Source organism: Corvus cornix, chromosome 1A (genome assembly GCF_000738735.6).
Source record: "Corvus cornix cornix isolate S_Up_H32 chromosome 1A, ASM73873v5, whole genome shotgun sequence".
NCBI lineage: Eukaryota > Metazoa > Chordata > Aves > Passeriformes > Corvidae > Corvus > Corvus cornix.
In genome coordinates this window covers 52,618,937-52,632,635 of record NC_047057.1, presented here as the reverse complement: position 1 = coordinate 52,632,635, position 13,699 = coordinate 52,618,937, and the positions used below count along the sequence as shown (strand labels likewise).

The following is a 13,699-nucleotide window of genomic DNA, read 5'->3' as shown; positions in this document are numbered from 1 at the left end:
AGCATGAAACTATACATTGGTAAGCCACACCTCTGATTTTTCTCAGGGGAAAAAAGCTGTGTAACTATTCTTAGCTGGTATATTGCGTGTGAAATTAAGCAGTTCCAAGGGGATGAACAACTGCTATTCAGAGGGAGTACCTTTATGTTTCTGCCTTCTCCTCAGAGCTACAACAGTTCAGTGTTCTTGACTCAAAGTGTATCCTGGGGTAGGGGACAATCAGAGCCGGAGCAAGGCTGCCAAAGCCCAGGCTTAGACGTGTGCCTCGTGTGGATGTGTGTACATCTTGCGGTTCGGTGATGACCCTGGTGACTTCTTGAACTTTTAATGACAATGCAGCTGTCTGTTCATGGTGCTAATTAACCCAAAATCTGATTCCTCCCTCCCCCTCGTTATCCATCGCGTGAATGAGATGTGAAAACAAGAAGACGACTTTTCCCGTGCCCTTAGGGCTGTCTGAGCCTGGCAGCAGTGACCCTTTCTGAGTCGAACAGAAAGAGCTGCTGCGCAATGGCCCATACTCCTTTTTAATGGGTTGTTAAGATTCCACCTTCTCCCCCTCCCTCCAGTCCTGTAACAGTTCGGAGCGATATGGCACTTAGGGGAAAACAGCTGCAGGAATAACTTTTCTTTCGGAAAGCCAAAGACAGCTGTTCAGTTTGTAAGTCAAGGGATTCCTCCACTAATTATTTAGGGCCTGATCCCACTCCGGTTAAAATCAGTAGGAAGATTCCAGCTGGGTTCGGCAGGCAGTTGAAGGAAGCAGCTTCAGGAAGCAGCCTGTAATCAAGAATACTGCTTCAAAATGTTGGAAACAGCCAGAAAGGAAAAAGAGAGTAGGAAGGCATTTGTCACGGAGTTGACTTTCTGACTTGCCTGCAGGCTCAAAGTACGAGCACTCAGCAGGCCAATGTTTTACTTGAGGAACAGGTTAAATTAGTGTCTGTGGTATCCTAAGTTGCTTTTAAAAAATAGCTCTTGTGGGTCTATGTTCATTTACAGTCTGCAGTGTTGACAGACTTTTATTGGCACAGTGAATTAAAAGACTGATCTTGAATGCTGATTTTAGTTTGGATACTCTGAGATCATAGGGGATAATGGCTTACATTTTGAAATTATGCAAGTTCTCAGCACCTGCAGCTCTCATTGGTATGCATTTACTTGCCATGTCTGAAAAATGAGGAGAAAAATGGAATTAGTCTTGCTTCTGTTATTAGAGATTGTTGTTGTCACCTGATTTATACAATGAAAGAGAATGCTAGAAACTTGGTGAGGAGTTTTTTGAAACAGAATTTCTGTTTCATGAAGAATTTTGAAATGGCGGAAATTTATTCCATCTGAAATGTGAGGGAAAATGATAGTATTGGAGTTTTCAGCATGGCATTTTCTGGGAAAAGTGATTCAGATGCATCTGAATCTAGTGTTTTGAAGGATTAATTCAAAATGTCCAATTTGAATGAAGGTGTCCTTTCACATCAACATTAAGACTTCAAGTGCAACTGAAGAGAATTGCTGATGAAGGATCAAAATAGGTTGAATTTTTTCTGAGAAAAAAAAATGAGGAAACAATTTTGCTGAAGTCAATATTTTCCTTAGAAATTTGTGACTTAAATAAAGCCATGATCCCTGTCAGGAAAAAGCCTTTCCAAAAACATGCCTGATGGCTTAACAGTAACAGCCTCCCCTTCTGGAAGTGCTGATTTTGATCAGGTTACACACTACCTCTCAAGCTGGCAGAGATTCCAGTTCATTAGTCCTTCGAGGTTTATAGTTAGCTTTTTCTGATGCTGAGAATTCTCTTTAAAACACGAATCTAGCTTTTCCTGAATGCTGAGAATTCCCTTTACAAGACAAATCTAGATTTCCTTAGTTTGCTCCAGTCCTTGTCAGTGGACTATTCTCCTTGGGTTTGCTGCATTAATGAACAAACAAGTTTGCTTTGTGATTGTGTCACTGCCAGTGGACTGAGACGAGGTATTTCCCCTTGTATTTCTGTTAGTTCCCTCCCTGTCAATGTTTAAACAAGCTTACACCTGTGTGCCAGGTGCAAGCTTAGCTCCAGCCCTGAAAAGCTGGCTCTTGAGAGGGTGGTTCATTACCTTGCCAAAATAGTCCTGTTACAGCAGTGTCTGAGGAGACCTAGACAGGCAGGAAGCAGTCAGGCTCAGTGAATACCCTGGAAATGATTACCCTTCTCTGTAAACATTCAGCACTGCAGTATCCAGAGAACTTCTGCCTCCCAAACAGTTAATGGGCCTTAGAGCATTCAAAAAATAGCCATCACTGCGCCAGGGCAGCTGTGAAATGATTATCCAACCATATCTTGTGACCTTTAGGTTTTTTCTAAAAAGTTACAAGGACACCTAAGAAGTGATATGGGAATGCAAGCTTGCCTCCCTCGAATTGGAAATTTATGGAAGTTTTCAGTAAGAATTCTTCCAGAAGCTCTCAAACTCCAGTAGCACAGATGAGATAAGAGATTGGTATGTTCACTTTAAGTGAATCTCCATCAAATGCATAGGATCAGACTTGAGCATTTCCATTTAAACATTTAAAAAGTTGTAAGCACTTCTTAGCAATACTGTCTAAGAATAAAACAACATGGGTTATTCTTTAATTTGTATAAATAATTTGTTGTGCAAAAAAAGAGTCAACAATTGGTGGTAGACAGGCACTCAATCATTCAGTGTAGTCTCTGTGCTTACAGAAGTCTGGCTAAGAGTCATAACTCATTAATAGGTCATTGACAGCACCAAGGATGCATATAAACATCCAGGTAATGATACACTCCCTCTAGAAATCCATTTTGATTATGGTCTAGTGGGTTGTTCATGGACATGAAATTTTGATGAAAGTATGTATGAAGGCAGTGTGGGTAGTGGAAGACTGAGATGGTTATACTGTTTCTCTCTGCACTGCAATTTCTATGGAATACCTTAGGCTAGTCTGTCAGTAGGACAGTCAGGGAGTTTGAGCAAACTGCTTGAAGAAGAAAGGTGACTGGCCATCGGCTCTCTACCTTTTCTGCAGTCAGTGCTGTGTCACTGCACCAGGAAAATCCTTCGGGGCCAGAGGATGTACAATGTGCAGTATTTGTGTTACTCATGTAAAGAGTTGTTGCTTGTAGATGTTTTCAGAATTCCAGGCCTTCTCATTACCTCTTTCATGAGATGTCTCATATCACTTTTTTTTTTTTTTTTTTTTTTAAAACCTGATTTACACAACAAATCAACACTGAGTTCTTCAGACCTTCTAAGGTCAAATATGAGGGATGATGCTTTGGAATGCAGTTATGACAGGGCACTACATGGACTTCTGGAAAGTTCTGGGTAGGTGGGCAGATTGCCCAAATTGCCTGACCTTGACCTGTAGGCTGCTGGGAACTGTGGTATGTGAGGCTCATTCAGGACTCAGGGAGGTTTTCTACCTTTTTAATGAACAGTGAATCAGGATCTGAGTGCTACACCTAAGGGTTTACGTGGTGCTCAGACTCCAGGGTAAAATTCTTCATGTATCAAAGATCAGCTGCATTGTAGTAATTACTGTGATTACATAACAGACATTAATAAAATGGGCAATTAGTAAATTCCTTAAGCATTATGATGTGACCAGAACTGTGTCATGGACATGTCCACTGTATGTGAACAGTCTGCAGACGCTGGCAACTTCAGAACAATTGATGACATCTTGAGAATGGTGGGCAAAGATACTCTTTTCACTGGGGAAATTGTTTGAAGGCAGGTTTAGTTCCAGGGTCTGGCAGACCAAATATTAGGTGCTGTCAGGCCTAGTGCAAATAGAAGCAGCAGAGCAGCACATGTAGGCCTGACCTGGCTAAATATGTATACCTCTGTGGTGTGGACAGCTGCTTAGCCTGTCAGTTTAGTGCAAGTTTTGTAATGCAGGAAGGAATTTGCAGGCCCACCCAGTACCCTTGAAATCTATACATGTTCCCAAACAGTTCTTCCTCTCTAGCTCCTACGTGCAAAATTGAGCATAAACCATGTGATCAGTGGAGTGCAGCCTCCTCGCAGAACGCTGGCACCCATCCCAGATGGGCAAGGTGCTGAAGCAAGGAGAGTCCTCTGAAGTAACCTGATGAAGCAGGGAGTGTCCAGGCCTGTGGCTTTTGATAATCCCTCTTTTGAAAGGCTTACATGGGCTGTCAGAGATGCCCTATTTCTAATGCATAGATGAGAGCAGCCTCCAGATGTTCTCTTTAGCAGGACTGTCTTTCTTCCTCCTCTGCCTCCTGTTGAACTGTGTGGATCTGGTGCCCAGTGGGTTTGTGGATTGCACAGTGGGTTATGAAAGACTAATAAATTGGCAGATTTGGTTCAGAAGTTTTTCTATTGCATCCTTGAAAAATACACTGATGAATTTATGATGCTTGTTAATTCTGGTTATACCCCAGGGGAAGTCTAGCACTAAGGAAAAAAGACATGCCAGTTCTATGTGTCTGGTTTTGCAGAAGTCTCATTATTACTTGAAATGCAAAGTAACACCTACCAGGTTCAAGCCCTGGGCATTCACTGGTCAAGTGCTGGATCAGAGCATCTGCCCTCACCTCCTCTTTTGATGTATGTGAGCCATCTCATGGCTGCTTAGTGTAGACAGTGGGTTTGTTCTGAAACCTGGTATCAGCTTGCAACACAACAGCCTACAGAAGAAATGACCATAGCCCAGTAAAGCAACTTATCTACAGATTTGCAGACGGGGGACTTCCCTTTCTCAGCAGAACTGAAACTTCCTGAGTAATTAATAGTAAGTAAAAAAATTAGAAGAAAATTCAAAAGGGTGTGTCTACACTGCCTCTTCAACCTGAAATCTCATTGTGTACCCATTTTGTCATTTGAGGACTGTATATTACCCTTGTTTAGTCTCAATAGTACTTTGCTTTTAAAGGAGTACCCATGGCCTCAAGAGAGAAAAAGTCTGCTCCATGTGAATCAGAATGGGACTTCTGTGATTGTAGTAGGTTCTTAAAAATATCACTTGATCCATTTTAATCACTTTAGCACTCATTCTTGCAGTTTATCATCATGATCTGTGGAAATGGAAGATCAGCCTCACTTACAACTGCATCACTAAATCACAGGCAAAGGACATGTTTTCTCCTTGCAGAGGCTGCTCCCCTAACTGTACTCTTTAGGCAATTCATCTCTCATCATATGCTCCAATTTGCTTTCCATGTTACTGCTCACTTGATGGGTTGGGAAACGATCAATGCCAGATGCACATTCCTTTCAGGCAGTAAATGCTCCTGCAGCAGTAAGTTATGTGCACCAGCTTCTTGTTTCATTAAAATCGCATATGGTTTCCATTTGCCCCTAATTGGTCTCACATCAGCTCAGCCATATTCTCTGAGTGGAAAGCTTAGACCTGTGGCTCCTTTGAACAATTCCAAAGAACTGTGGGAAACCAAAGCCTTGTCTCAGCCTGACTTTCCCTGGTCCTCTATGTACTGTGTCAAGAAGTACTTGATCTGGAAGAGAGGGCTGAACTAAATCTTGCTCTGTTGCACCAATCTTATGTAGACAAAAGGAAACGGAAAAGGTGTTTTGAGCTGAGTATTGCTTTGAGTCATATGCTTGTTATTTTTATCCACTGTTGTAAGCTGGCTTTGGAAGTGCTTTTGTGTGTTGGTTTTGACAACTATCTTTCCAACACTGCTAACCTTGGCTTAAAGCATTTCTGCCTTTGGCAGTTGTCAGAGACACAGAATGAGGCAAAATGCACTCTGCTGAAAATACTCCTTGGAGAGAGATGCGAGATGCCTTTGCTGTGCTCTGTACATGAGGCACTCCCTTCCCCTCCCTCCACTTCTATAATTTTTCCTTCCTTTTCTCTGATTCTTGCCTACTGCTTTTTGCCTTTAGCCTGAATTCAGTTTCCAGTGACTAATTAAAAGATATAGGAGGAAAGTTAAAAAGAAAAAAAAGCCCTCCAAAAGGGAGAGAGAGAAATGTCTAGTTGGCAGGAATGACACTGTTTTCTCTTTTTATTTTACCAGAGGGTTCTCAATGCTGTAGCCATGCTCATTATGTAGTTTGCAGTGTCTCTGCTTAGATCTATAGCAAACCTAGAATGTTTCATTGATGCAAGCTGTGAGACTAACCCAGCAATGCATGTAACTCCAGGAACTCAACTCTGTGCTTGATCTAGCTAATCTCTTATGTCTACCTGGCTTCACTGAGTTTAGTAGGTGTAATAGCTGATAACAACAGGCAGTGGGTTTTTTTCTTCTTTTCTTCCTTTAGCTTTGTGTTTTTCATGAGGTATTTCCTGAAGCTAGTTTTTACACGTACTAACATCTACATATGGATCCGAGAGATTCTACTGGGATATTCTAAATGGATATAAATGCATTTTAGATCCATCCATTCTTCCTTCTCCATTCAGTCTTCCCTCTATGTCCCCAGCAGTGTGTATGATGGGGAAGTAAGGAAGCTAACATCGGGAGTTAAATGCAGGGGCAGTGCTGGGCAGTTGAAGAGTCGTTAACCAAGTTGCATATAGGAGGAACCTGAAAGAAATGTCCAGGAGAGAATTTGCAGGTTTTTGTCTAACAGAGATCTCTTGTTTCTCTCTGATTCTAATGTATTTCAAAGGGTACTTTAACTTCCGTAGGGTGAGGTGCACCATATCAGGAGGGAGAAAAATGCTTGATACTACTGCCATCAGAAAGGTTGTATCCAGTTAATAAGCTACAGGTGAAATGACAAGCACTAACCAAGTTACGCTTGCTTGTTTTATGCAACCTTGTTTCTTTAATTTGTGGTCTTGTTGGGAGGATTAACTTTCTCCCAAGTAAAGCCCTTCTAGAGCAGTTTATACTTTGCGAGGTGATGAAAGGTGTGACACAATCAAAGCCTTGTATGAAAAATTTGTATCACTCCTTATTTTGCAGTGTTAGAAATCAAGCAGCAGAGCATGTTGTGCCGACTGTCAGTGGCAAGGAAATCTGCAGGGATGGGAAATGTGGTTAATATTTAGCGAGTGTAATTGTGATCAGTTGTTTTATACAGAGCTTAGGCCTGGGCAAACCCATTCAATTGCCTTCCACTTTTTTTTGGGTGGCCTTCAAAAAGGCTTGCCATGCCACAGACAGGGAAAGTTTTTTTGGATCTGTACAACAAAGGCCAACAGTAAATGTCATAATTCTGGTTAGAACATGGGAAGGAAAGTTATCCGTGTCTCGCTTTCCTGTTTTTACTTAGACTTTTATTGTTAGCTACCAACACACTTGCTGATGTAAACACAAGTCCTTCACAATGTGGTATTTATGTGGCAACTGACTGGCAGAGGTGAATGGTGTTGAGAAGGTGCTCTTTCTCAGTTAGTATTCCTCGGAGCACTTTGAAAAGGCAAGAAGTCAAGATTTGGACTGCCAGTAATGGGAACTAGTTTGTTGGTCAGGGTATAAAAGGAAGGCATCCAGCAGTGAACCTCTTACTTCACTACCTTTTTTTTGCTTCCTTGATGAAGTTCTTTGGTGATCCTGTGTACCAGCACAGCTGGATTTGACTTCTTCAAAGACAAAGCAAAAGAGGTTTGTTTTGCCTTTTTTGGCTTTGGTTGAAGGTCATGATGGAATGAGGCAAAAGAAAGCTCCTCTATGGTGTTTTTTCAGCCTTCTTGTGCTTTGCAAGAAGCCTTCAAATTCAACACTGATTTGTAAAAGAATTCTATTTTGGCTATGGAGGAGGTGACTTTCAGTACTAACAGATCATCTAACAGACTGGAGGCTTCTGGTTTTTTCCCTCTTCATAAATCCCCTGCTGTAATCTGTATTTCCCTCTCCAATCTGCTTTGCTGTGGAAGTGGAGGAATGGGTGAAGGGCTTCTATCTCTTCCCCCTACTAAAGCAGGCACCAGCTACTTGCTGCTCATAGAAGCCTGCAGCCGCCAGACAGTTTAATAGAGCCTCCCAAGAGGCTGCATACAGTTGAGCCATACTTCCAGTTCAAAGGACACAGTCCACCTTTAGTTATGGTCCTCTGGTTTTAGGGCAGCCAAGAGTGTCGGTAGTAATTGCTAACAGATCAGCCAGGGGAGTGGGAAAAGGAATGCATCTTGTGAGAGCGAGTGAGTGAGCAAGGGAGACAGCAATTCCATCTTAGCAGCACCAGCAGCACCAGTACTAGAAAATCTGTGTGTAAATGCATCCTGCCTTGACCACATTAGGAGACACCCCCATAATCGGCATTAATATTTCAGTAGTGTGCTAGGTATACTCAGGAGTCTTAACCATACCAGCTGCCTTAACCCTGTGTGATGTGAGCCCTCCGGCATGTACCAGCACAGAAGAGAATTCCTGTGAGGCAGATCAAATGAGAGAGCTGCTAGTAAGGCTGGTAAAAAGGTCTCAGTAAATTGCTCTTGGAAGTGAGCCCTTGTATAGTCTTTGGATGAATAAAATGGCCACCATCCTCCTTGGCATGTCACGTGTCTGGTGTTAAAGCAGCGTTTTTAAATGTTGGTGTAGCCAGTGGCCTCAGGGCAGAAGGAGCTTTTCTTCAGCCTCCCAGTCACGTTGCTGCTCCCTATATATTTTATTTAGCCACTATTTGAATGTCAGAGAATGGCCCGGGAGAATAACTTGTCCCGTGTGTCTCCATTAGTAAACAACATGAGTCCTCCACATCCTTCACTCACTTAAAAGCAGTGAGAATGCATCTCAGCCAAAGCTCTCACTTGAAAATACTCATATTGCACACCAGTAAAATAAATCCTTGAAACAATAATAAGAAGTGTAGCAGTTGTTACCCTCCTGAGCTGTTCATGGTAATTGGTCACGAGGGAAAATGGGTTTGGAGCAAATCCTGGTCTCTGAAGGGTGTGCCTCCATTTAAAATGCTGTTTATGGATGACAACCAGCCCACTTGCATGAAAGCATCTGGTTCTCATGGTGCAGTTGAGCAAGCAGCTGGGATTGGTGGTGTTAGCCTGGGTCTGTACCGCTGCCCTCTCATCAGGGGAAGGTAAGATTTGGGACAGGGTCACCATCTAGTGGCTGGCCCCTATAAAGGACACGGGCTGGATTGAACCAGGACATTTGATGCCTTTGCTTTTCAGCTGGGAGAAAGAGCTACCATACATGTAGTAGTTACTGTGTGCCTGGATGAAATTGGTTGGTAGCTACAAGTCTTTTCACCGTGTTGTTTCCTCAGCTTGCCAAGTGCATGTCTTCATCTCTCACTCCCTGTTTTTCTGCTCCTTGACTCGTGAAAAGAATGCCTTCTTGCATCTCAGATGTAAAGTCAGTGTCCTCTTCTGCTTCAGGTCTTGCCTTTAGGCCTATTCTCCCTATGAATCCTTGAGAAAATGGCTACAGAGTAAGTGATAAGTTAAAGAGTACTTCAGTTAGACATGTATGCATATGCGCAAATAAAATGTCATAAATGTCCTTTTTCTCCTATGCCCATTCTGATTTGTTTGCCTTTATAGGACTTCATCTAGTGACATTTGGAAAATATGTAGGCAATTTTTGCCGTATTTATGTGTATACATGCACCTGCAGACAGTTTGTACCACCTTAGGGATGCCAGGGAAACACAAATCAGTAGCTGCTGTCACTATACTAGTCCTGGCAAATCTCTGTTTTCCTAACTACCGTGCTAGTTTACATTAAAAAAAAACCCAAACAAAAACCACAAAAAGACAGGGAAAAGAGGTAAATACATTAATAATTTGTGATACATTCTTAGATGAATTTCTTGAATCCTCAAACACAGCAGGTTATTATTTTCATTTTTTTTTAAGAGTATCAACTAAATGCCTAGTTTCCTTCCTTTCATGAGGGGATGTTTTCTCCCTCAATTTTTTAATCATGTCAAATGTTGAGAAGCAGCACATATGTTTTCTCCTCTTTGTATCATGGCATGACTGCCATGCTTATCAAGATTTATATCCTTGTCTAATTTAGTTTTTCATAAATAATTACAAATCACTCATGAGACCTTGCCAACTGCTCTAGTCCCACAAAGTGACCCGACCTGAAACCCCAAAGTACTGAGAAACATTCATCTTGGAGTATTTTCATAGGCAGTGCTTCAAAGGAATTGCGGTTTAAAAATATGCAGCTATTTTGGTGACCACTTGTGTGGGATAAAGTTTCCCATCAGTAATAGCAGGACTGTAATAGAGTTTCAAGGAGAAGGGAGGAGCTCAGGAGAGCAGTCACAGCACCTTTTGCCTCATTCTGCTCAAGAAGTAGGAGTCTGCAGCAGTAAACAGTCAGCTTCATTAACTTAACATGGACTGAATTTGCAACAGAAATGCTGTAAATTTCAGATAATTTGCAGAGGCTGAAAAGTTCTTCTGACAAGTATGCATGGCCCCTGCTCAGTCAGGAGCAAGGGTCTTTATTTTCTGGCCAGGTGTGAAGAGTGGCCATATAACTGGGGAATGGTGCTTTGAAGGAGCAAAGAGAGGGACTGGGAAACACGTGGCTGCAGATGTGCAGCTCGGAGCTCTGCGCTTGCAAGGTGTGCAAGTGGCTCTTGTGTGTGGAGTCTTAGGGGGTTGAAGCTGCACATGCAACAGCAACCTCTGAGCAGTCCTGCCCATCCAGCTTTTCTCTCCAGTGGCTCAGAGGCATCTAATACTCAGGGATGGGATTACAGGTGATAGACTTACCTTGGAATATCCCCTGCTTCTTGGCTAACAGCTTGATTTTCCCTTTAATATGGGAAAAAATTTGCAGGGTGGGTTCTTTGTTCACTTCTGGCTCTTCATTAAAGAAAACAACTTAGCTAGAAAAGTTACCATTGGGGTGATAAAGGCAACTTCTCTGAAAAACAGAGGGCTTGACCCATTTACAAAAGGTTTGAAGTGACAGCTCACACTAAGGTTTGTCCTGGCTTTTCTAAGTGAATTTGCTAGGATAGCTGTTCTTTTCCAACTTTACTGGGGAACAATAATAGGAAACTACAGACCCTTCTACTTGTTTGCAAGGGTATCATTAGTTGAAATTGGAATGCTCTCACGTGCTAGTGGAGATACGCATTTTGAATATTTAGTGAAGCTGTTGTAAATCAAAGCTTCTGTTTGAAATGGCTGTGCTACCCTAACTAGAAGTCAAAGGGGTGACAAGCTAGCAGGGCAATACATGAAAAAAAAATTTATTTAGGTATTTTGTCAGCAACTGAGAATGTGCTTGTCATCTTAGATGCTAACTGTGTTCTGGTTTGGAAACATTACCATTTTGTAATACTGCCTTTTAGTGTATTTCTTATCATTGTCAATAAGATAAAAGATTTCTTTGTTGGTTTTAGATGTGTTGGGCAAGCACCAGTTTTTTCAATTTCAGTGTATCAGCAGATGAAGATAAGACTTTTGACACTCTCTGCTATAGACTCCAGTGTTAGTGAGCTGTCCCAGAATTCACAAAGTCTTAAGGGAATTGTGTTCTTTCTCACTGACTCTTGGTACAGTCTGGTTTCTGTAGCTTTGTTGGTGGTTGTGGTGGTTGGGGTCAGCAGGTGGAGGAAGCTAGTTCTTTAAAGATATTTGCAGTCCTCAAGCGCACGGTTCAATATAGCTACTAAATATTGAAGATAAGAGTAAATTGAAGTTAGAACAACTTGTTAAACAGAAGAATCAATAAAACTGCTTTTACTGCCATTGGGAAATAGAAGTTTAAAAAAAAATTAAGTTTTACACTCAATGAATGAAAGTTTTGTTGGTTCTTTGAATCAAAGCCAGGACTGTCTTACCTAGTTTAAAATTTCTTTGACACGTCTGGCTGAAGCACAGGTTATAAATCAGAGCAGAGTGGATTTGTCTTCATTTCACATCACCCTCGTGGAACAAGGTTCAGGAACTGGTGTGTAAAACCAGACCTATCTGTTCCTTTAAATCTGTTCTTCTGATTATTCAGAAAGCTAGGACAAGCTTGTTGCCTCCCTAGTTGGATCTAGGTAGTAAAAAAAAACTTTGGCCTTCTCTTTTTCCCATTTCTTCCGGTGGGTTTCTACAGATGTTTGAAACCTAAATAAGCTACGACGCAACAAGAGGCTTGTTTAATGTCCTATACGTCAGCAAAACGTATGCCTGAACTTTGTTGCTGCTGTTAGATAGTGCTGTAATGCAAATAACTCATTCTGTTTTCCTGCTTCCACTTCTTTGTCTCCCTTCTATGCCTCCCTGCTTTTTGTTGGTTTTCTGTGATGGATTAAAATGGGTAATGCCTGCCCTGTCCCTAAGCTTTGCTCCTCTACTGAGATGAGCAGGTGGTTGTAGAACTTTTTCAAAGAGGATTGATAGAACAGTTTTTTTAATTTTCTTTTTTGTGTATGTGGAATGCCCCAAAAATAGGTGAGCAAGAAAACCCTTCATTAAGCACTGACTGTAAACTGCCCACTAGATTAAAAAAAATCCTTATCTATGGGACCTCAAAATCCTTACATATGATGGCTTGGGCTCAGTTGACATTGCTATGGTACATCTGTGGTACCGTGGAGGTGCCTATGGCACAGACCACACACTGATGAGGGAATGCAGTGCAGTGGACACAAGATCTGATGGGTCAGCTTATTTTGTCTTCCAGGTGACTTCTGGCTGGCCTGGCAGCTTTCACTGGGCACTTGATGGTTGCTGAATAATCTGGTTTTGCACAGCAGCTGTTTGTTCAAGGGACCATTTGTTAGTTTTGTGGTACCTCAAAGGTGGCAGTTGTAGTGAAATCCCCAGATCTGGGATATTCCAGTGCACTGTACTGTGTTGTTGTGTTTATTGGGAAAGAAAAGTTTTACTGGGCCCACAAAGAACAATTTAAAAGTAGTATCCTATTGAACATCATCCTGTATGTTGGGAGTTAAGGCATTACAAACTTCATCCCACTGGCTTGGTGCAAAGATTTTAATCTGTCTTGGTCCCAGCTACAGTCTGCTCTGCAGATTTCGCTGAGATTTAACCACAAATAACGCTTGTTCTTATTCTTCACACAGAACTGGATTCCTCTAAACAAATACCTGCTTTGGCATCCCATTATACATGCCTTCACTGTGTGTGAGGCTTAGAATAAATTGAGAGGAAGGTTAACCTGGAGTTTTGTTTATTTTACAGGATAGTTTATCTAAACAATTTTGTGGGGTTTTTTTTTAAGTGGGGGGTATAACATTAATGTTGTGAAAAGTTGTCTACAATTTGTTGTTTTTTCCTCTCTTATGACAGTGATCCGAGCTAAAGTGGTGGGGAAGAAGCTCATGAAAGATGGACCATTTGGAACGATGCGGTACACGGTCAAGCAGATGAAGGTATGTTTGCAGACATTTCCCGTGGGCTAGTATATATGGTAAGGAATCTAATTAACACTTAGTAACAAACACTTTGCATACTTATCAGCACTGCAGTTTTTTGTAGTGGCCATACTGAATGGAAGGAAACCAGCAATTGGTAGACATTTCCCTGAAGTGGGGAAAGGAGCAGGAAGAGGTCATTCCTGACATACAATGCTGAATACCTGAATTCTTCCATTATTTTAAAATTTCTGGTAGTAAAAGATGGCAGATGATCTTCTCTAGGTACTGAAGTCATGTTTTGTGTTCAACAGGCACAGTATTGGACTGGAAATGCCAGCTTTGCCATGCAGCACTTTCATTAAATCCAAGAAGGAAATTATGGTAGGGGGTCTGCCAGCCTTGGGAGAGTGCTTGTTTCTCTTCTTTCCTTGCTTTCTTTGTGACCACCAGTT

The 13,699-nt window shown here is 41.7% G+C and overlaps 2 protein-coding genes across 3 annotated transcripts in view; one reads left to right on the top strand and one right to left on the bottom strand.

The window, feature by feature from the left end:
* The window catches only part of SYN3 (synapsin III), a 189,067-nt gene that overhangs the window by 101,946 nt on the left and 73,422 nt on the right, over positions 1-13,699 (bottom strand). The window lies entirely within an intron of this gene.
* The window catches only part of TIMP3 (TIMP metallopeptidase inhibitor 3), a 37,519-nt gene that overhangs the window by 12,435 nt on the left and 11,385 nt on the right, over positions 1-13,699 (top strand). Inside the window, exon 2 of the mRNA XM_039571251.1 lies at positions 13,180-13,262. Coding sequence (XP_039427185.1) covers positions 13,180-13,262 — 83 coding nt within the window. The remainder of the gene's footprint in view (positions 1-13,179; positions 13,263-13,699) is intronic.